The sequence below is a fragment of the Anomaloglossus baeobatrachus genome, chromosome 7 (genome assembly GCF_048569485.1).
Source record: "Anomaloglossus baeobatrachus isolate aAnoBae1 chromosome 7, aAnoBae1.hap1, whole genome shotgun sequence".
Classification (NCBI taxonomy): Eukaryota; Metazoa; Chordata; class Amphibia; order Anura; family Aromobatidae; genus Anomaloglossus; species Anomaloglossus baeobatrachus.
The window spans coordinates 55,500,907-55,525,318 of record NC_134359.1 but is presented as its reverse complement, the minus strand read 5'-3'; the positions used below and the strand labels follow the sequence as shown (position 1 = coordinate 55,525,318).

The following is a 24,412-nucleotide window of genomic DNA, read 5'->3' as shown; positions in this document are numbered from 1 at the left end:
GATGGATGGGTGAGCTGACCTTTTGTACCTCTTCTGCCTCTATTAAAAAGGTAGAAAAGTATAATTAAATAATTGGCCCCGCCAGTACTTGGTTAGAGCAGTATTTTTTTGTTATGGATCTGTGTGAGTTCTTGATTTTTGGTTTGGCAAGCTGTAGTTTTTATTTGTACCCTTTGGGGTACATAGAATATTTTGATGTATTTTTTTAGAGAGGTGCAGCAACTGAAAAATAGCAGTTCAGGCATTTAAAAAAAAAAATTCTTTCTGGTCTTTAGTGTATGGGGTATAGGGAACCTGTAAGGTCAAATAACACACATAGGTTAATAGCATTCTAAAACTGCCCAGCCGCAGAACCCAGCCCAGCTACCTGGAAGAAATCAACTTTATTCCTCCTTGCAGCCTCCGGCTTTCCCTCGTAGGGGCGTGGCCAAAGCAGCTTCAGTCACCGGAACTGCGCCCCCAAAACTGACAGCCGACACAGCAATGCATCAGTACAGAGCCAGCTGTCAGTCAGTGCCGGGCCGTATACTGAGCCATGGCAGAAACTGCTATGGCCGCACCTCCATGACTGAAGCCGAAGGCTGCCGGGGGGGAATAAAGTTAATTTTCCCCAATAGCCGGGCTTTCAGTGCAGTTTTGAGAACAGAAACCATAGGTGTCCCGTGATGCAAAGAATCCAGTGTTGCACATGTAAAAATAGCTTTAATAGATCAATGTAGAAATATCCAGACAGACCGTGAAATTAAAAATGGCGAATGCCTATGAGCCCCTCCCTTCCCAGACCGACGCGTTTTGGCGATTCCTTATGGCTGTGCTTTAATTATGGTTCATTGCAGTTTTAGAACATTATGAACCGCCAGATTAACCCAACATCTGCAGGTTAATAGTGGGTTTTTTTTACTCGACAGGTTCTTTTTACTTAATTTTATATTTTGATTAAACTTTTACATCTTTCTTGAGAAAGATGAGGATCCTTTTTCATAACTGTTTATTTAATCCTAGCACTTTTTCCCCATTTCCTCATTAGATTGTATGCTCTTGCATTTGGGGCCCTCACTCTTTCTGGTATCTGATGAATTGCGTAAAGGCTGCTTTACACGCAGCGACATGACTAGCGATGTCGCTGGTGAAAGCACCCGCCCCCGTCGTTTGTGCATCATGGGCAAATCGCTTCCCGTGGCGCACAATATCGCTAGCACCCATCACACATACTTACCTGCCTAGCGACGTCGCTGTGGCCGGCGAACCGACTCTTTTCTAAGGGGGCGGTTCGTGCGGCGTCACAGCGCCGTCACACGGCAGCCGTCCAATAGAAGCGGAGGGGCGGAGAGCAGCCGAAAGAAAGTGACGCCCACCTCGTTGCTGGAGGATGCAGGTAAGGTGTTGTTCCTCGTTCCTGGGGTGTCACACGTAGCGATGTGTGCTGCCTCAGGAACGACGAACAACCTGTGTCCTGCACCAGCAACGATATTTGGGATTAGAATGACATGTCAACGATCAACGATAAGGTGAGTATTTTTGATAGCGGTCGCTCGTACATTTCACACGCAATGATGTCGCTAACGAGAACGGATGTGTGTCACAAATTCCGTGACCCCAACGACATCTCGTTAGCGATGTCGTTACATGTAAAGCCCCCTTTACTCTGTAATGTCTAATATTGTCTGTACATATCCCCGCTGAATTGTAAAACGCTGCGGAATATGTTGACGTTATATCAATTATATTATTTTTATATTTAATTATGATCTCTCGAAAATGATCAATTCATATGATTAGTTGATAAAAAAAATATATTTTTTTGCTGCTGGATCCAGTGGCGCCTTGTCAACACCCAACAACTGGGACTCATTTCCTTTTGTGCACCCCTTATTATTTTCTATTACTTACATACAATTTCCCCTTTGAACAGCAGGTGGCAGCAGAGCACAGTTTTCAGAGTATTTTCCTTCTCCGGAACTATTTTGTTAGGGCGATGTTTCCTGTGGGGGCGCTATGCAGTGACGGACCAACCCTGGACACGTGATGCAGGAGAGTTTTTGCAGCACTGGTTGGCGAGCTGTATGTACGGATTGTATAATGTGCGGAATGGAGGGGGTGATCCACCTTTAGGGAGGGACACATTGGGGACTACACGTGGATTTCTAGGTGCAGTGTTTTTACACCTTTAAGAAATGAAGCTGAAGGAGCTGGAGAGCTGCCTGCAACAGGTGGACGGCTTTGAAAATCCCAAATTGCTGCTTGAGCAATATCCTACCAGACCACATATTGCAGGTGAGTGATGCTATTGGTGGGTAATGGTCTCCACAGCAGCAGACACCTCCTTCCTCCTGTGCTGTCATTCCGAGGTTTCCATGTCGCCCTGTCATTTCTGCAGCCACTGCTGACCTTCCACATTTAGAAAGACACCCCCCCCCCACCTCATTCTTGGGATTTGGTTGTGGAAACCTCCCCAAATGTCTTACGTTTGTGGTTCACATATCTGTCATTTAAAACCACTTAAAGGGAACCTGACATGTCCCATAATAATAATAATCTAATATATAACGCTGAGTGTGTGTATGTCCGCTAAAGGAATCCGCACCGTCGCATTTACAATCACGAAATTTTGCATAGACTCCTCATGTGACCCAGGGAACGTCATAGACTATGTTTTGATGGGAAAATTTAACCCTGCGCTTTACAGTTACTCTAAAAAAAACCATGCCTCCATTAAAGTGAATGGAGGTGGGAGCTATAGGTTATTAATAGCAGCTGCAGTGGTTGCTATAGGAAGAAAATAAACTGTTAGTATAAGAAGCTTATGTGTGAGGTAATATGTCAGTGGGGAGACAGACCGGGCAAAGAGACAGACATATGGGGAAAGAGACAGACACACACATAGAGACAGACACAGAGATGGAGACAGACTGATACAAATACAGACAGAGACATGGACACAGACAGACAAGGAGACAGACAGAAAGCCACAGACAGACAGAGACTGGGAGAGAGACAGTTACTATCCCAGGCATCGCCCAGGTACTACAGCTAGTAGTCACATATATAGCGCCATTATTTCCACAACGCTTTACATACAATGGCAACACTGTCCCCATTGGGGCTCACAATCTAAGTTCCCTATCAGTATGTTTTTGGAGTGTGGGAGGAAAGCAGAGTAAACCCACGCAAAAATGGGAGAACATACAAACTCTTTGCAGATGCTGCTCTCCTGCAGATATAGGGTTACTCTGTAGGGCATTGTTTACTGAAGGCACGACTATGGGGTGAAAATTTAAAGGGGTTTTCCACAACTTTTACATTGATTGCCTATCCTTAGGATAGGTCATCAATGTCTGATCGGTTGGGGTCTGATACTCGGCACCCCCGCCAATCAGCTGCTCTCGATGCCGGTAGCAGGCAGGGGGAAAATGCTCAGTTCCAGAGCTGTCCTGTCAATTGATAGAGGCTGCAACTGGGTACTGTACATCCGCCTCCCATTCAGATCAACAGGAGCCGCTAGCTATTTGTCAAAATGGTGTGCAGGCAGCGTCTCCCATCATCATCGCACAGTGAGTGGCGTCTGTCAGCACACTCCGGCAGTCTAACAGCTCTCTCTGCAGCACATCTGTGCAGAGCGATCTGTCAATCAAGCACCAGGGAAAGCTGTGCACTGAGTGATGACTGTGGCCGCCCCGTGCACACCTCTCTGACTGAAAGCCAACAGTATTGCCACACTATTCACCCTGTATCTGCAGTTTAATATCATTTGGGGATGGAAAGGTTCTAATTAACCCCTTTAAAGATGCAGACAGTTTTTTTTTCTTTCACATTTTGCTGTTTTCCTCTTGCTACGTTATGTACCATAAGTTCCAAAAGACTTTTTTCTGTTGACATACTTTTTTTTTTTTTTTACATGAGTAGTTTTCATTGACACCATTAATATTATAATAAAATGTAATGAAAAAAATGGGGTAAAAAAAATTCCAAGTGCAGTAAAATGGTTACCGCAGACACTCGTGCTCCTGATGACTCTGCTTATATCGCTTTGCAACATTTACACTCTTCCTCAGGTGGCGAGCATGCATGTTTGCTATCAGTCGTGTATATTTACCCATCACTGACATGTTTATCTGATGGATTTCTCCATTTCTCTTTCCAGCCTGTATGCTTTATACCATCCACAACACATTTGGTGACATTGAAGATAAAGTCATTGCAGATCTGGGCTGTGGGTGTGGAGTGCTCAGCATCGGGGCAGCGGTGTTAGGTGCTGGGTAAGTACTAGGTCATAAGACTATAGGCCCTGTCACACACAGAGATAAATCTGCGGCAGATCTGTGGTTGCAGTGAAATTGTGGACAATCAGTGCCAGGTTTGTGGCTGTGTACAAATGGAACAATATGTCCATGATTTCACTGCAACCACAGATCTGCCAAAGATTTATCTCTGTGTGTGACAGGGCCTTTAATACTAGATTATATTAACCCTTTCTCAACATGGCAATTTTTCCATTTTTGTGTTTTTAGTTTTTTTTTTTCCTCTCCAAGAGCCATAACTTTATAATTGTTCTGTCGACATAATCATATAAGGGCTTGTTTTTTGGAGACCGAAAAAAAAAAATAAATCATGGTATGTTTTTGATCCAAGCCCATGATCCAAATCACCCATATAAGTCTATGCATCTGTGAAAACCACAGACAGCACACAGATGCCATTAATTTTTTTAACAACATAAGGCCCCCATCACACATTTGTGATTCCGGTATGTATGACCTTGTGGTACACATGCATGTCTGTGTGTTACGCATGGCGATAAGTCAGTTTTTCTCAGGCACCACTGATGTGACACGTCCCGGAGAAAACGCGTACCTTTGAAATTAAATGATTTTCTATACTCACCTGTTTCCAGCGCTGCTGTGTTCAGCACTCCTGTCACTTGCTTCCGGGCCTACTCATTAAGCTCATGCATATTCACTGCAACGCAGTCCCGGAAGCAGCAGCGCCGGGGACAACAGAGCTGGGGACAGGTGAGTATAAAGTTCCTGCTAACCGTGTGCACACGGTGAACATTAGTGTGCCAAAATCATGGCACATGGATGGCCATATGCACCTTCAACACTGTCGTTCAAACCGTCAGTGTTTTGCATGGATGTATGAAGGGGAGCTCAAGTGCAACCTTTGCAATTTTATGGAAGTTGGGTGGTATACGAGAAAATCACTGGTAGTAAAGGCAGACCAAAAAGAGAAAAATAGTTTTCATCAGTGTGCAAGATTAGATTATCCAGTGGACTTTACATAAGTAGAGTTGAGCGAGTAGCTAACTATTCATACTCACTATACTCATAACGAGTACTGTCTAATACTCGTGTATTCATTCTGAATAGTGTGTACAATGCAAGTCAATGGGGAAATACTCGCAATGTAACGAGTAACCTAAATTCCGCACTATTTACTACTTGCACAAATAGTGCGGTATTCGGGTTACTCGTTACTTTGCGAGTTTTTTCCCCATTGACTTGCATTGCACACGCTATTTGGAAGTATTTGTGAGTATTAGACAGTACTCGTAATGAGTATAGTGAGTACAAATAGTTACGTACTCTCTCAACTCTACGTATTAGGCCTTAGACAGGAACAAAGGGGGATGCACACTAATCTGCGGTCATGGCTGACTTGAGTTGGTTTTGTTTCCTTTGAAGACATTGGTAGCGCTACAGTAACAGTTACCCCCATGTGAGATCCTTGGGGGCCGGGTATTTTCTACTTTCTAATCTGCTTTTCATTTTGCCTTCATTCCGGCAGGTTGTGCATAGGAATTGACATAGACGAAGATGCACTGGACATATTTAAGACGAACGTTGAAGAATTTGAGCTTCCAAACGTTGATTTGGTTCAGTGTGACGTCTGCTCGCTGCCATGTACCAGCTTACAGAAATCTGTGGATACGGTCATAATGAATCCTCCTTTTGGTACAAAGCATAATAAAGGTAAGATTCCCTGTATATTATACTCCTTCTTCTTTAAACGTTCTTTCTCTGACGCCTCATTGGGGGACACAGGACCATGGGTGTTATGCTGCCTATCCATAGGAGGACACTAAGTAGATGCAAAAGCATAGCTCCTCCTCTGCAGTATACACCCCCTGGCCGGGCCAGGCAAGCTCAGTTTTAGCTTAGTGTCTGTAGGAGGCACGTCCTTTCAAGGTTTGTTATTTTTTGAGGGCGACGGTTTCCTTTTGGGACCGATCTCCCACTACCATCAACGGGCGGGAACGTGAAGCGTTGCCTACACGTACCCCCTCCTGCGACGCTGGATCCTGGGCTGGACGATGGGTTTCACAGGCACCGATTTTCCAAAGCCCAGGGTAGAGGCCTGTGCCCCTATAGCCCAATTCCTCAGCCCCTCTCTGCAGGCTCTGAGATGAAGATGGCACTGATTCCTCAGCCCCTCTCTGCAGGCTCTGAGATAAAGATGGCACTGATTCCTCAGCCCCTCTCTGCAGGCTCTGAGTTGAATATGACACCGACACAGCAAGCTGGCTCTGCTATTTTCACTGCCTGGAAAGCAGTGTTTTAAGGTGAGATCCCCCCCTGACTGGTTTCCCAGACAAAGGGAGAAAGGACGCTGCAGGGAAGGCTCCCAGGACATTTACAGTATTTATTATGTGCAAGGAGCAAGGATCCTGCACACACAGTGTTAACTTTCTCTAGCTTGCTGGCTGGAGGAGGGGGAAGTTCTGCTGTTTGCAGAAAGTCTTGCAGATAATTTCCCGGTGGCAGGGGGAGGACCCAGGGCTCAGGGACTAACGGTGGCAGGGGGAGGACCCAGGGCTCAGGGACTAACGCTGGGTATTATCTGCTCTGTTTATTTGCTCTAGCAAAGCCGGCTGATAACAACCGCTGAGCTGTGTGGTGACTGTAGGGAGAGGGAGGAAAACTCAGAAGCTCCCTTCCTGCCGTTTTTTACTACCCACAGCAGGGGGGGGGCACACTGACTCATCTTCCCACTCTTTTAGCGCTAAGCCCCCCCCCGCGGCCGCTAAGCCCCGCCCCCCCAGGGAAGCGTGCGAGATCTTCATAGAGCTTAAGCCTTCCTGAGGACAGGGCCATCGGCTGATTCTGGTGAGGTGCTTGCTTCAATTGTAGCTCTGCTGAGCATTGCTCCCCCTCCTGGCATACTCCTATTAGGAACATGCAGAATTCTAAGGGCACTAAGAGTACTAAGGCCCACATGGTCTATTACTCAGCCTGCACTGCCTGCCACGCTGAGCTACCACGTAAACACACCTCTTCTCTCTGTGAGTCCTGTGCCCCTATAGCCCCCCAAGACCCCCCTGCCACCACCGGCCTAGAGCCTAGGGCCCCCAGCCCACCGGAATGGGCACAGTTTCTGTCCCAATCCATGGAAAAACTGTCACAGAACCTGGTTCTGGCTATGCAATGTCGTCCTCCACACCCTTCTGGGCCCCTGGACGGAACGCAGCCTGAGGATACCCCTATGGAGGATCCTTCTGAGGTAATCCGGGCACATGCTTCACCGGTTGCAGGGATCAGGAAAAGGGCACACGGCCAGGTGTCTCCAGCGGGCTCTCCCTCGGGAGCACACAGGGCAGGCTCTCCAACACGTTCCACGGCTTCTGAAGAGCTGGAGGAGGGAGAATGCTGTTTGTACCAGGAGGATTCCTTGGTTTCAGCCTCCCCAGATGATCAAACTGCAATAGACTCCCTTATAGCAGCAATCAACCAAACTCTGCATGTGGAGGATCCCCCATCCACTACCACTGACCATGCAGTCTCCTTTAAGAGGGCAAGGAAACCCCAAAAGGTTTTCGCTGATCACCCAGAGTTTCAGGATATCCTCACAATGCAAAGGGAGAAGCCTGACAGGCGCTTCGGTAACCGAAAACTCATTTAGTCCCGGTACATTTTTGCCTCACCTGCCCCTAAGGGCTGGGCCGATCCGCCCTCGGTCGACCCCCCCGGTCTCCCGCCTTACCACAAAGACACTCCTGTCTTTACCCGATGGTTCTTCCATTAAGGACCCGACAGACAGACAGGTGGAGCACCTCGCCCGCTCTGCTTTGGAGGCCGCGGGTTCCTCCCTCTCGCCCTCCTTTGCCTCTGTGTGGGTCGCAAAGGCGATCTCGGTCTGGGCAGAATCCCTTAACACTTCGCTTGAGGAATCCCAGTTCACTCAGACCTTCACAGAGGTAACAGCTCAAATTGCCGCTGCGGCGGAGTACCTCATCCAGGCCTCCATGGACGCTGCTACCTGCGCAGCGTTTGCCGCCTCAAATACCATAGCCATCCGTAGAGCTCTCTGGCTCCGACAATGGCGAGCGGACTCTGCCTCCAAGAAGTCTCTCACGGGCCTTCCTTTTTTTCAGACCGATTTGTTTGGCGAACGTCTGGACAAGCTCATTTCTGACGCCACGGGAGGAAAGAGTACCTCCCTCCCCCAGCTAAAGTCCAGGACGTCCTTCACCAGACGTCCACAGTCCTCGTTCCGCTCCTTTCGGAACTCATTTGGTTGGTCGACATCCCGTGCTGTCCCCGCCACCAGCCACGGACTACACAGGGACCGACCTTCTCAGCTCTCCCCGAAACCCACTTCGTCATGGCAGCCTAGACCGAAACAGTCCAGGACTAGGGAGACTCGGCCACGACGTTTTCCCCCCTCATGACTCCTTCGGCGCCCCAGAAGACACACTCATTGTAGGAAGTCGACTGCGGCTCTTTCAACACATCTGGGCTGCCGCCTCAGACGACAAATGGGTGCGAGACCTTGTGTCTTCCGGTTACCACATAGAATTTCGGACCCGACCCCCGAGTCGGTTCTTTCTCTCAAACCCCCCAAAGACTCGAAAACGATGCGAAGCATTTTTCTCAGCAATCCACTCGCTCCAAACAGCAGGAGTGATAATACCTGTCCCAGACGACGAGAAGTTCGGGGATTTTTATTCCAACCTCTTTGTGGTCCCCAAAAAGGATGGGTCAGTTTGACCCATCCTGGACCTCAAACACCTAAACAAACATGTGCACGTACGGAGATTCAGAATGGAGTACCTAAGGTCCATTATTGCATCCATGGTCGAAGGGGAATTCCTCGCCTCCATAGACATCAAGGACGCGTACCTGCACATACCCATCGCCCCAGATCACCAAAAATTCCTCCGCTTCGCAATTCAGGACTCCCACTTTCAATTCGTAGCTCTACCCTTCGGCCTTGCCACCGCACCAAGGGTCTTCACCAAAGTCATGGCGGCCGCCATGAGCGTCCTTCACGCCAGGGGAGTAGTCGTTCTCCCTTACTTGGACGGCCTCCTCATCAAGGCCCCCTCCTTCCGCGACTGCTCAACCAGCGTACAAATCACTGTAGACACCCTATCCCGCTTAGGGTGGCTAGTGAATCTGGACAAATCATCCCCGATCCCATCACGATCCATCACCTTCCTGGGCATGTTCCTGGACACCCGTCGGGGCTTGATCCTTCTCCCTCAGGACAAGGCGTTCACTCTTCAACGAGCGGTACGCTGCCTTCTACGTCCTCCGTCTCGCTTCATTCGATTCAGCATGAAAGTGCTCGGCAGGATGGTGGCGGCTATGGAAGCAGTACCATTTGCTCAACTGCACCTCCGCCCACTGCAGCTAGCCTTTCTAGCGGCCTGGGACAAGAGCCCCTTCTCCCTGTACGGACATCTTCACCTGACGCCTTCAGTCAGGTACGCACTCCGCTGGTGGCTTCGGTCCTCCATCCCTATCGAAGGGGAGATCTTTTCTCCCAGTGAACTGGCTGGTCCTGACCACGGACGCCAGCCTCCTAGGCTGGGGAGCAGTGTACCTGCACCACACTGCTCAAGGACGTTGGACGCCCCAGGAGTCTTTCCTCCCCATCAACATCCTGGAACTCCGAGCGATCTTCCTCGCGCTCAGAGCGTTCAGCCCTCTGCTAGCGGGTCGTTTCGAGTCCAATCGGACAATGCGACAGCTGTAGCCTATATCAATCGGCAGGGGGGCACCCGCAGCAAAGCGGCTTATCTCGAGGCCCACAAGATCCTCAGCTGGGCCGAATCGACGGGATCAGTGATATCAGCTGTACACATACCGGGGGTAGAGAACTGGGCAGCAGACTTTCTGAGTCGCCAAGGCCTGGCTGCCGGAGAATGGTCTCTCCACCCAGATGTGTTTCTACACATCTGCACTCGCTGGGGTACACCAGACGTGGATCTAATGGCCTCAAGGTTGAATGCAAAGGTACCCGCGTTCATAGCCAGGTCACGCGATCCGCAGTCCATCGGCGTGGATGCTCTAGTCTGCTCCTGGTGTCAAGGGAGGAATTTTGGGTCAAGACTGCTAATGGAGTCTTCATTTAGGATCCAGAAACGGTGCCCCATTAATGCTGTATACCAGTGCCAATATATATATATCAATGTATATAAGACAAAGAACACAGACATGCTCTCTTGTCAGCCAGCATCACCAACTGACTTGGTTTAATGAGATAGATCCAATTATACAGTAAGTAAGCATAAATAACCTTGAAACTAACGAAGGAGTGTGTTCACTCCCCAATTTCTCTCATCACTCCTGCCCTCCCGTACATTCCTTTTGTGTGAACATTACTGATAAGAGTTTATAGCTTCACATTCTGGTTTCATCATCTTTAGTTAACTCTTTCATGATTATACAACTTTGAATTATACTATAGGTCTGTGCAATTGCTACACAGACAGACAGATAATTTTGCATCTACATCTACATTTTGATTTAGTTATATACACAGATATTCTTATTACGTTTGAACAAACAAGCTATAGCTCAGTGCCACCTCCACAGTCCCCCCTTTAATAAAATATCTGTGAATATTATTAACCTTAAATTTAAAAATTTTCCCCATTTAGATATATTTTATTATTTGGGACTTATTTGTGACCTACTGCCCTTGGGACTTTAATTATATCTATATCTATATATGCGGGATTTTCATGAAATCGGTTGTTTAATTTAACACTACAGGCTTTAGCTCCCCCCTTAAGTACTTATTTTTATTTATTAAATATAACTATGATTTATAGGGGCTATTAGAAATGGCGTTATTACTCTCATTAGGGCACATTATCTTGATTAAGAAAAATTGAATCTAAACCTTATTTAAAAATTAGCACATAATTAAAAAACAAAAAAACAAAAGGACATTTGGAAATTGTCCATGGTTCTTCTTTCCGGATATAAAACAAAAAGAAGGATGCTTAGTCAGTGCTAGTCCACTTAGGGCCACTTTGTGAACCTGGATAATCTGCTCTTGATAAAAAAAACAACAAAACATGATGAGGCTTCATGTATACAGTTTGTGGCACAGACTTGGAAAAACCTTCTGGGATAATGGGTAGAATAGCGTCCGCTTTCTGCTTCGGTTGTGTCGGGTCCATTGGTTTTTGAAATATAACGTTAACTCGCGTGTCACTGCCAGTGCTCAGCAGACTAGGCCGGAGAGACATCAGCCTGATGGGATAGGCTCTTCCAAAACTTTTCCCGAAATGAGAGAATCCATAGCTAGCATTTTATATTAAGGAAAATCACTGAATATATTCATATGAGTTAGTAGGAGACAAAAACATTTGTAAATGGTTAGATTACATTAACCAAACCACATTTTTGGGTCTATGAAATGGCTGAATTAAGTAGTATAGATTACTCAATTCCTACCCTTAACAGTCCCCCCCTTGACTTACTTCTGCCATTTCCAAATACTAAGGGTACTGTGTTCCCTTAGGAAAAGAGGAAGAAAGATCTGTTGGGAAATCCTGCCTGACTGAACGTTGAGGCATGGGTGGAGAGGGGAATGGGATTTCTTCACCGGTTTGAGACCAAGGACCCCTAGGCGAGTCCTCACCCTTTGTAGTTGGACTTTCCCATGTCTCAAGGTTCTCTAAGTCCTCTCTTCTAACTGTTTCGGCAATGATGGTTTGGGACTGTACAGGTTTTTTGTAAAGGATAAATATAAACAGGACGCTCAGTGCAGCTTCGGTGGATCGACCCTTCTGCAATGCGGGGCGTGAATCTATGTTGTCCTGCCGTTAAACTTTATCGAATTTTCTGTATCCTTTTAGGATTAATCAGTCTCCTGACCGAAAACCATATACTACTAACTCTGATTTAGGATCTGGAATTAGAAAATACACTTATTTATTTCTCTAATTAGTCAATCATATAAAAATTATACGTGGTTTGCGCTAGACCAAAGAACAACATTTTACATTGGAACCTATTTATTACTAAAGAGAAACACAAAACACACTAAAGAGAAATATAACACGCATTGATTTGCAACTTATCAGTTTGTTTGTTTGTTTACATACCACTTGCATTATGTGGATTTTCAGCAATGACGTCGTTTTCTGCACTGGAAAGCCTCTGACCAGACCTGGAAAGAAATCTACACAACACGCACAGACTTGCATACAACGTGCTCATGATAAACATCTATAATTAGTTTGCAGTCTCTAAGAATGGGTAGAGCAGGTGCAGGGTGTTTCTACGGACTCTTTACAGTTTTTCCTCATTGTTTTAAGAACGTGTTTCACAAGACCGGGTGACTTTGTCCACCTGGGTACTGAACCCTGGTGTCACCAAAGCGCACACTGATATCCAACTTTCACAGATGTTAGTCCATGTTACTTGGGCCATCATTAAGAAGAGATCTCATGGCAGAGAAAGCTTACCGCCCTTCATCCACAGACCTTCCTCAGTCAGCCGGCTCCCTGCGTCTCGCACTCCACTTCTTATTGGTTCACTTTTTCCTGTAGGGATTTAAGAACACAAGGAGTGACAGAAGTCACTGACATGACCGGTGTCACCGAGGCATGGTCTTTATGCATGGTAAAGGACTCCTCAACTCTAGGCCCGTTCACTGCTTCTTGGTCAGCTTCACCTGTGCGGGGATCTCCATCCGATTCCATCAGCTCAGATCTAGACTTTCTTTTCGGCGTACCTAGCTTATTTGACAACAGGAAAGATCTACATCCTACATACATTTTGACTATCTTACCTACCTCTGCTCCACCCATCTAAAGAGGCACTTACATCACTTCCTTCCGTACCGATAGGAGGGGAGGGAGTGGCCTAAATTTAGACTACCTCATGTTGTATAAACTGTAGCATATCCAGTGCAGAATCGACCACCATCTGGTTTCATCTATAAAAACAAAAACTAAAAGAAATATAGATTAGATCATTCCTATAACAGACATATATTCCTATATTCATAATAATCCAATAAACATGACATAACTGTTGCAAAAGAAAGGCCAACTTTAAAGCCTGCTTTAAAGCCTATCCAATATATCTGCTGCTGGAAAAATGCAATAGATATCTACTTCCTCCCTTTTTATAAACTACTGTGGCAAAATATATAGGTCTATAACAGTAAACAATATGATTAACTAATAAATAAATATAACTTATACTCTACTGGGAAATTTTGAAACCTTACAACAGGGTTCATAGATATTCTGTATCTACAAAAGAAAAGGACAGTAATCAATATTGGCATTTTGTATGCAAAAATAATAGAAAACAAAAACATAACCATAAAAACAAAAAAACCTAATTTGTATATTTTAAAAAATATACTTTTCCCTGCAAAAATAATTCAATTATTTAAATAGCAGCAGAATACTATTGATAATCTCCTATGAAATTTTGAACTTTAAGGATTAAACAAAATCCACTCCACCAGCCGGAAAAAACACTTGTTAGTACATAAGACAGAAACTGCTTTGTAAATCTGCTGAAACTACTTTTTTTTTTTTTTTTTTTTACAACTTTTCCTACTTCCTTCTTTTTTCTTTTTTTTCCCTCTGCTCTCTACAACTTGTGATTAGCAGCAGCTTACTGATAATACTCCCACACATCCCTGCACTAACTTATGCCCCCCTGTCTCCTTCAGGTTGCGCGATGTTAGAACAGCTGGTGGACAAAACAGATACAAGAAAAAAAAAAAAAAAACATGGGCAGAACTTTCACTATAGAAATATATAAAATATATTTCTGTACCGTGTCAGCCAGCAGAAACAAAAGTACTACAGAAACATATATTATAGAAACCTTAAGATTGATGGAGTGGAATGGAAAACATCATTAAAGCGGGTAGCTTGGGATTGGAAATCACTGCAACAAAAACAAGCAGTCCGGGGCTCCCCCCTGTGTCACTAGGGAAGGTTGGGGCAGACTCCTGGGTGCAGCCGGACTGTGGGCAGTATCTTGGAAAATCTCCTAAAACTGATTTAAAGGGATACTGTGATACTCTGGGAAAAGGCACACCTGGCTTCAGGTAGATCATTACTGAATCTACAGGGAACACCTTTATTATAAATTTATATATTGCAAGTTTTGGTTACGGTTTTGAGGGTACCTGGCCAAACACTGAGATTTGGAGGTGTGACATTTTCTTTGATAGTGACCAAACTGACCACAACGCCAACAATTCTGTTGCTGGCTCTGCTGGTTTTGTTGATTGGGAGCTACGTATATAGGGTCTGGGCCCTGTCGGGGCATGGGCTGTGGTGGGGGCTGCACCGGCGCAGTTGTATACACAAATTGATCTTGAGCCCATCTTTTTAAAGCGGCACAATACTGTTGTCCACTTTAAAAAAATAGTGTCATCAGTGCCTGGGTGCATTGGGAGATGGGGCTCCATTAAGGGCCAAAAACTGTCTCCTGCTTTTACTTTGGTGAGATTATCTAGGTCTTTCCGCGCAGCTGAGTATAACTGATGGACCTGTAGCATCTTCCTATAAAATCGCATAGGGTTAATGCTGGGATCTGGCAGGCAGGGGATTAATGCCGCTGACTGGGTGGGGTTGAAAGGGACATATTTAAATGAGGGCTGTTCCTCGTCAGATTCGGGGTAAGGCTCACTATGTGTCCTAAGGGAAAAAGGGGGATCCAAGGGGAGGGGATTGGTAATTGGGGAGTGTGACGGCAGACTGGCCGGTGAGGGGAGAGACGGCATTGCAGGTATGGGAGGGAAAAGGGGTATGGGTGTGGAAAGGGTTAAGGGATGCTGTCTAATAACTACAGCATCTGTGAATATCTCCGGGACGGGGAATAGAATGGGGATCAGGTTGTGGGGCAGCAACAAAACAACCTATCGGAGGACCCTCAGATCTGTCCTCAGACTCGGGTAACATATAGTAAAACACAACATCTCCTCGCTCATCTTCATCTTCAACCTCAATATATCTTTCTGATAGCAATGCCTGCGATATTCTGCCAAACAATTCTGCATCATTCAACAATCTCCTGTCTTTTAACTTGCCCTTTTTCGCTTTCAATGCTGTTGCCCATAGTGACGGTTGTAACCGACCTCCTTTTGGTAATTCTAACATTTTAAACATCTCCAAGGCATGGCGTACAGCTTTCTTCCCTTCTCTCTCTGCAACTAGCTCTAACATTCTGTGAACCTTCAGGCCTCTCAACTTTCTGCCTCCTCTATCTGAACATTTTTGCTATGTTGGTGGTGTCTGGATTACACTAATATAACCATGCGGTGAGCGTTAGAGTCCGGCCGGCACCTAAGGCTACACCTCTATACTAGCTGGCAACTCCTCAGCTATATAGTAATAAGGGTATCCCGTGATATGGAGGAGGGGTACAAAATGTATTCCCTCCGGACTTGATCAGCTGCACCAAAATTAATGTCCTAATCCCTATCTTCAGCCACGGGAACCCCCTAATAAGGGTATCTCGTGATATGGAGGAGGGGTACAAAAGGTATTCCCTCCGGACTTGGTCAACTGTATCAAAATTAATGTCCTAATCCCTATCTTCAGCCACGGGAACCCCCCCGCGTCTTTAATTACAGACCGGGTCAGTCTAACTAGCTATATCCAGCCACCACCGTCTTTCCTGCCCTAACAACCGTCCTCTGGATCCCATGTGACACTCGATCCACACCTCAGGGCTGGGATCGTGCTCTGAGCTCCAGCGGGCACTACCCCTGAGTCACAATCAGGTACCTTTTAACACCGATATGGACACACAGCCCGTCACTCCCTCCTCTCCAAAACCAACCACAACGGTAGTGAATACACAGCATGTAACACTTACCCGTGGGGTCGGAGGTGATCAGCCTGTTTGGAGGAGAGGGAGATCTCAGTCCGCGACGTCCAAACCATCGGTATCTCCAGGTCGGTAATGCGTCCTTGAAGGAGCCCCACGTTGGTGCGCCAAACTGTCAAGGGAGGAATTTTGGGTCAAGACTGCTAATGGAGTCTTCATTTAGGATCCAGAAACGGTGCCCCATTAATGCTGTATACCAGTGCCAATATATATATATCAATGTATATAAGACAAAGAACACAGACATGCTCTCTTGTCAGCCAGCATCACCAACTGACTTGGTTTAATGAGATAGATCCAATTATACAGTAAGTAAGCATAAATAACCTTGAAACTAACGAAGGAGTGTGTTCACTCCCCAATTTCTCTCATCACTCCTGCCCTCCCGTACATTCCTTTTGTGTGAACATTACTGATAAGAGTTTATAGCTTCACATTCTGGTTTCATCATCTTTAGTTAACTCTTTCATGATTATACAACTTTGAATTATACTATAGGTCTGTGCAATTGCTACACAGACAGACAGATAATTTTGCATCTACATCTACATTTTGATTTAGTTATATACACAGATATTCTTATTACGTTTGAACAAACAAGCTATAGCTCAGTGCCACCTCCACACTGGCACCACTTCCGCCTGCCTTACATATTTCCACCTCTACCCCTGCTGCCGCGGGTAATCAGGAAGATCAAGGCAGAGGGAGTCCCGGTGATACTGATAGCACCGGACTGGCCCAGGAGCGCCTGGTACGCCGAATTAGTACAAATGCTCACAGACGCACCGTGGCGCCTTCCAGACATCCCAGACTTGCTGACCCAAGGGCCCATTTCTCATCAGAACTCCAGAGCCCTGAAGCTGACGGCATGGCCATTGAGACCTGGATATTAACAAGAGCGGCATTCTCCCCGCGGTTATTGCCACCATGATCAGCGCCCGAAAGCCTGCTTCATCCCGCATTTACCACCGTACGTGGAAAATCTTCCTTTCATGGTGCAGGGAAACTAACGTCCAGCCTATGCGTCTGGACATCCCCAGAATTCTCGATTCTCTACAGTCTGGCTTGCAAGCGGGGTTGGCTCTCAGTTCCCTTAAAGGGCAGGTCTCAGCGCTATCAATCTTCTACCAATGCCGCCTGGCTCAAAAACTGCAAGTCAAGACCTTCCTCCAGGGCGTTTCCCATCTAGTTCCCCCGTACAAACGGACGCTGGAACCATGGGACCTCAACCTCGACGGTCTCCAGAGGTCTCCCTTTGAACCTCTCAAGGAATCCTCCCTTGCTCTTCTGTCCTGGAAGGTAACATTCCTGGTGGCAATTACGTCCATCAGACTGGTTTCGGAGCTGGCAGCACTCTCTTGCCACGAGCCTTTTCTGATCTTTCACCAGGACAAGGTGGTTCTGCGCCCCTTCCGGATTTCCTTCCAAAGGTTCTTACCCCGTTTCATTTGAACGAGGACATTGTTCTGCCTTCCTTTTGTCCACACCCAGTTCATAGGGTGGAAAGGTCTCTGCATTCGTTAGACCTCGTCAGAGCTCTCAGATATTACATATCCAGGACAGCCCCCTTTAGGAAAACGGACTCTTTGTTCGTCATTCCTGAGGGGCCTAAGAAGGGACAGGCAGCTTTAAAGGCGACTCTGGCTCCCTGGATTCGCTCGGCGATCCAGGAAGTCTACCGCCCGAAACTCAAGCCCATTCCTAGTGGGCTGCGGGCTCATTCCACGCGAGCAGTTGGCGCTTCGTGGGCCATTCGGCATCAGGCTTCAGTGGAACAGGTGTGTAAGGCTGCGACCTGGTCTAGCTTACATACGTTTTCAAAGCATTACAGAGTCCATACCCAGGTTTCAACTGAGGCAAATCTGGGTAGGAAAATTCTTCAAACGGCAGTAGAGCACCTCTCTCAGTAGGCGCTCCAGGCTGTCTGGGACTGGTTCCTAGTCCTTGGGTTGTGTTGTCTTCTTTTATGTTTCCCACCCATGGACTGCTTTAGGACGTCCCATGGTCCTGTGTCCCCCAATGAGGCGTCAGAGAAAAACGGATTTTTGTGTACTCACCGTAAAATCGTTTTCTCGGGGAGTCCAAAATGGCCGCGGTCAGCAGCAGACGTGTATGAGGGAGCTCCTGACCATCTGAAAACATCCAGACCCCCAGCTGTTAATAGTCAGCCTAAGACCCTCCACCCAGGCTGCGGAGACCAGGCGGACAGAAGGTGACCCTAAATTAAGCAGCTGCATTGGTGCTGGGACCCTGTGGAGGCTCCGTGAGGCTGAGGTCGGGAACCACGCGCCAGGCCGCAGGGCCTAAGAAGTCACACAACTGGGGGTGAGGAGTGCTTGTGCAGAGGCGATCCAGACGGCGGCAGGGGACTCAGGCAGAGCAGATTGGGACCGCGCTGAGCCGCTGCATCACCCCCCAGAATCGGCCTCACAAGCCAGCAAATCCGGCAGTCAGAGAGAAGGAGGAGGGAGACCGCCGCCATCTTGGAGTCCAGAACCCCCCCTCCGGATCCCGCGGACCAGAGGCGGGCGCGACTAACATACAGCTGCGGACCACGGACCGGGTGATCACCAGGGAGCGGAGAGGAGACGGCCGTCTGCCCGGACGTCAGACTGGAAGGGCCGGTGCGGGGAGGGCGGTGAGACGCGTCGGGCCCTCCGGAGGCCGCCGGGAGATCTGAAGTCCCGACCGGAGTCCCCGCGATAACTGACGGTGACGCTCTGAGATACCCTGCCGGGACCGGAGAGGAGTTCGGGTGGTAAGTGACCATCTCCGCAACTTCGGACGTCCTCTCGCGCCCGCGCGCCCACCCAGGGAGACCCAGGAGAGGCCGAGATATACCCCACCACGACCCTCACAGACCGGGTCGGCGTCTCTCTTCTACTCCCCTCCCCCGCTCCCACAGCAGAGCGTCGCACACCTGCCTGGGAGCCAGAAGACTGCCAGACCTGGGCCCGTGGTGAAGCTGCACACAGGAACCGGATAGGGGAGCCTGGGGGACTCCTGAAGCGGGGGCCCCCCTCTCACAGCATAAGGGACACATCCATAACATATCAAGAGGCACCTCATTCCTTTATCCACCAACAGAGGGTCAGCCAGGGATGAGATTCTTGTATTAAGGGTCACAAGCAGGGCTCTTTAGTAATACTCCCAGACTCGGAGCTATCTTCCTGGACTCAGAGGCTGCTGATAGGGACATACAGAAGAGAGTGTACAGAGAACATCCAAGTGGTCCCATATATAAAAAAGCACAGTCCTTCTGATACTCCCCCCCCCCCCACAGGGGTATGTAAAGAGGTGCACCCCACACTGCTCAGAGGGAGCGGAGAGACCGGACCCCCCATTATACTTGAAGTAACATAATATCATAAGAGCTGACTTCGACATGGTCAAATTCGGTAATAAAATGGCCAGTGCTCTGCCTAAACCAGTGGTGACCACGACCCAAGCAGATGTTGATAAGTTTCTCAAAAAACATCTCCTGCCAGCGGAGGTAGGAGCTGACTGTCTTCAAAATTCATCTGCAAACACCACACAAGAAATGGAAGATGACGCCAGTGACGCAGAAGACATGGACTCTAGCAAAAGCCTCCCTATCTCCAGGTCCTTTATCAAACGGATTCTCAACAAAGCCTTGGAACCGGTAGTGAAGGAGCTCACTCACATCAAACAGGATATTGGCCAGATAGGACACAGAGTGGAAACGCTGGAAGCTTCCCAGGCCACGATCACCACAACATCCAACGCCATCATCTCCTGTCTTCACCAACAAGAAGATAATGTCAACCAAATCCATACTATTTTGGAGGACCATGAAAATAGGGAGAGGCGGAACAATCTCAGAATAAAAGGCCTGCCAGAAACGGTAGTAAACGAAGCCCTGACCCCAGCCCTTCTAAGCATCTTCTCTGATCTTATAGACACTGACCCTGCACCACAGATAGAGCTGGTCAGAGCTCATAGATCTTTGAGACCTCGTCCTAGGCAAGGGGAACCATCAAGAGATGTCATCTGCCGTTTCATGGACTACCGTATTAAGGAGCTCATTCTCAAAAAAGCAAGGGAAGCTGGCACCGTAAAATATGAAGACTCCGAAATCAGGATTTTCCAAGACCTAGCTGCCACCACTCTGACCAAGAGGCGAATACTGAAACCCTTCACAGAAGAGCTACGCCAACGCCAATTCCCATACCGCTGGCTATATCCATTCGGTATTGCAATTACAGCACAAGGGAAACACTATCAAGGCAAAACATCAGGCGAAATTAGGCGAATCTGCGAGGACCTGGGGATTACTTTGGAGAAGTATCCTGAATTAGAAATCCATAGTTCAACATCTGCGCTCCAGCAACTTCCAGAGCCGTCACCCTGGCACTGCGTCATCCCGAAGGCCCAAAGGCCTAGACGCAATGCGGCGCAGAAGCTCCAGGCGAACTCAGAAAGCAAGCCCCGTGAGAAGACCTAGGCTCCAGCCTACTATTGCCAAACATTGTTTAGGCGTGTTGAAAGTATGAAGTCACTCTAGGGGTTCTATACTTTCTGCTCCCTCCTGATGCGTATCTACTCTTATATAGATGTTGAAAATGTTGTTATTGTTGTCTTTAACATTTTGTTCTTTATCTGATCTTTTCTCCACTTCCTGCCTTTTCTGCTCCCCTCTTTCCCAGCACGGTCGTTGGTCTGGTCCATTCATCTCACCGGAAAAAGAGTCATACTACGGCAACCGTCACTATGCAGACACAACATAAGGTATTTAATGTGACAAGTTTTAACGCTCATGGGTTGAATTCCCCCATACCAAGGGCACAAACTTTATCTAATTTTCACAAGAAACATATTGACATTATATTTATACAAGAAACACACTTTTGCAAAGGCAAAATCCCTAACTTTGAAAAAGCATACTATAATACGTGGTTTCATGCTCCCTCTCCAAACAAACGGACTAAAGGGGTGTCGTTGGCGCTAGCCAAAGACATACCCTTCTTACCCCAACACGAAGTAATTGACCCAGAGGGCCGGTTCATTTTTGTTAAAGGCCTATTAGCGGGATCAATGGTAACGATGGGAAATATTTATGCTCCAAATGTCAAGCAGGTGAGATGGCTGCTTTCCACACTCAAAAAATTCAAGACCTTTTCGGAAGGCATTCCAATACTCTGTGGAGACTTTAATGTAGCCCTGGAACCAAAATTAGACTCAACCTCAAAAAAGAGCCACATATCACTCAGGGATCTTTCTCGAGTCAAAACTGCTCTCCTTTCTCTATCCCTGACTGATGTCTGGCGACTACAACATCCAACAACCAAAGATTTTACCTTCTTCTCACACCCCCATAAATCATATCACAGGATAGATTACATTTTTTTACCCAGGTTCCTGCTACCTAACGTCACTGACACAACAATCCAATCTACACCGCACTCTGATCATAGTTATGTCACGGCAAGTTTCACACTACAGAAGGCATACCTGATTCACCGTACATGGAGGTTAAATGAGTCAGTTCTCTCCTCAGAAGACAACAGGAAACGTATTTCTGATTGTCTCCGCAACTATTTTGCGGAGAATAAGACGCAAGAGGTCAAAGCACCACTTTTGTGGGAAGCACATAAAGCGGTCATAAGGGGAGAGCTAATTTCCATTTCCTCACACCTCAATAAACAGAGGAAACTTATTTTACAAAATTTATATGAAGATATAACCATGTTGGAAACCCAACACAAAAAATCTCTATCTCAGCAGACTTTAGAATTATTGACTGCCAAACGGGTGGCACTGAGAGACATACTCAATAAACAATCGGCCAAGTTACACTTAAGTTGGAAAAACCGCATATTTGTACATGGGGACAAGGCCTCCAAACTTATGATGTCACTAATCAAAACAAGACAAGCTCGCACGTTTATACATACACTCAAGACGCCACAGGGACACCGCACTCAGGATTACTCACAAATTTCAAACGAATTTTTACAATTCTATAAGAGCTTATATCAATCCCGACCAGAAGAGTCAACAACAGACAACGATAGGAGGAAACGCGACATACATAACTACCTAACTAATCTAAACCTCCCGACACTTTCCAAAGCACAACAAGAATCCCTGACAAAACCATTCACTCGTGCTGAGGTTCAGTCCACCTTGTCCAGATGCCCCGTGGGAAGAGCACCAGGCCCAGATGGCCTACCAACCATATATTATAAAAAATTCTTTGATATCTTGGGGGATCACCTCCTGGCAACATGCAATGCTCTACTTCTGGGCGATTCTATTCCCAAACAAGCTCTGGAAGCCCACATATCATTAATACATAAGGAAGGGAAGGACCCGGAAAGCTGTGGAAGTTATAGGCCCATCTCGCTTTTGAATGTGGACCTAAAAATCTACGCAAGCTTAATTGCTAACCGGGTTGCGGAAATCCTTCCTGACCTTATATCTCCGGAGCAATCCGGATTTATACGGGGAAGAGAAGGGAAGGACAATGCGCTACGCTTACTTCATCTAATGCAATATGCTAGGACTCGGAGCTTGCCCCTTGTGCTCTTGGGAACGGATGCCGAAAAGGCATTCGATAGGGTGGACTGGACTTTCTTGCGGGGCACGTTGGAGGCTTTTCATTTTCCCCAGACTGTCATACATGCAATACTACAGATGTACACATCCCCCACAGCCAGAATCAAAATAAATAACACGCTGACTGCCCCCTTCGACATTAAGAATGGAACCAGGCAGGGCTGCCCCTTGTCCCCCCTACTTTTTGTCATGGTAATGGAGCCATTGATATGCTCCATCCAACAAAATCAGGGAATTGAGGGGATTAATCTACAGGGGATTCACCACAAGTCTGCCGCCTTTGCGGATGACTTGTTGGTAGTAATGTCCAGACCTGAAAGAGGCTTCCCTGCCTTCATGAACACACTAGAAGAATACAGCCAATGGTCCAACTTTAAAATCAATCTCTCTAAATCTGAAGCACTGAGTCTAAACATCCCGAGCAATATCATCAAACATCTCCAGAAGTCGTTCCCATTCAGATGGCCAAAAAGCCACATTACCTATCTCGGCATCAAAATAGGGAAATCCCCCAAATCACTCTTTGACCTAAATTATAAGTCTCTCCTTCCCAAACTCACCACACAAATAGCCTCATGGAAAGCGCCTTTTATCTCTTGGATAGGCCGGAAAAATCTCATTAAAAGCATCGTACTCCCAAAATTTATATACCTCTTTCAAATGTTACCTATACTAGTCCCCAAATCTTTTCTTTCTCAGTGTAATTCCTTAATTTCCAATTACATCTGGAACAAGCACAAACCAAGAATCAATTTTCACACTTTATGCCTCCCCAAGGACAAAGGGGGAATGGGACTCCCTAACATATCCATATATTATAAAGCTGCTGTCCTTTCTAGAGCAGTAGACTGGGTCAGATGTCCTCCGAATAAGCTGTGGACGACAATAGAGGAACACCTGGCCCCCTCCCCCCTACGAGCTCTTTTATTCGCCCCCCCCTGTCAGGGAAATAAAAGATTCTGTACCAACGAACTGACTAGAACGCTTCTGGACAACTGGAAACGAAACATAGAGCTCCTGGCCCCTCCTCTTTCACCTCTTACCCTAATCTCTGATATACTAGACTCCAGCCTGAATCTCGCCGACACTGCGAAATCTCCATATCTAAGTAATGCAAAGATCCCAGCGATAGATTTCCTACAAGACGGTTCTTTGGTCTCGAGGCAGGAGATGGGTGAGATTCCCCTCCTTTCCAAACTCACATTTCTCCACTATATGACAATAAAACGCACAATTCAACCATTATTGCCACAGTCCGACCTCACTAGACCCTTAACCACATTTGAATCACTTTGCTCGCAAACAAGGTCTCCTAAAAAAGTCTTGTCTCGCTTATACAACACTTTACTTACAAAGGAATTGGTAGTAAAAAGAGCTTACATACTGAAGTGGGAAAAAGATCTGAATACCACATTTACTGACGCCCAAACGAGCCAAATCTACGGTTCCTCGCATGGACCTTCGTGTTGTGTGAGGGTTCAAGAGAGTTCCTTCAAAGTAGTTACGAGATGGTACATAGTCCCGGACACGGCTGCAACTTGGCAATCTGCCTCTTCAGGCCTCTGCTGGAGGTGTGAGGGGGATAGAGGAACGTATCTACACATTTGGTGGACGTGCCCTCGTCTCCAGATATTCTGGAGGATGGTAATCCAGCTAATTCTTGATCTTACAAACAAAGGGGAGGGCCCAGAACCCATGCATCTACTACTAAATTTCCCATTGTGGCCTAA

The 24,412-nt window shown here is 46.9% G+C and overlaps 1 protein-coding gene across 3 annotated transcripts in view; it reads left to right on the top strand.

Annotated features, from left to right (window-relative positions):
* The window catches only part of METTL5 (methyltransferase 5, N6-adenosine), a 59,670-nt gene that overhangs the window by 8,725 nt on the left and 26,533 nt on the right, over positions 1-24,412 (top strand). For 2 of the 3 annotated variants that reach the window (XM_075317312.1, XM_075317311.1), the window contains exons 1-3: positions 2,010-2,274; positions 4,142-4,256; positions 5,785-5,969. In XM_075317312.1, coding sequence (XP_075173427.1) covers positions 2,175-2,274; positions 4,142-4,256; positions 5,785-5,969 — 400 coding nt within the window. In that variant the 5' untranslated portion in view covers positions 2,010-2,174. Of the gene's footprint in view, positions 1-2,009; positions 2,275-4,141; positions 4,257-5,784; positions 5,970-24,412 lie in introns of those variants that run through there. The other variant, XM_075317313.1, reaches the window with a different exon arrangement.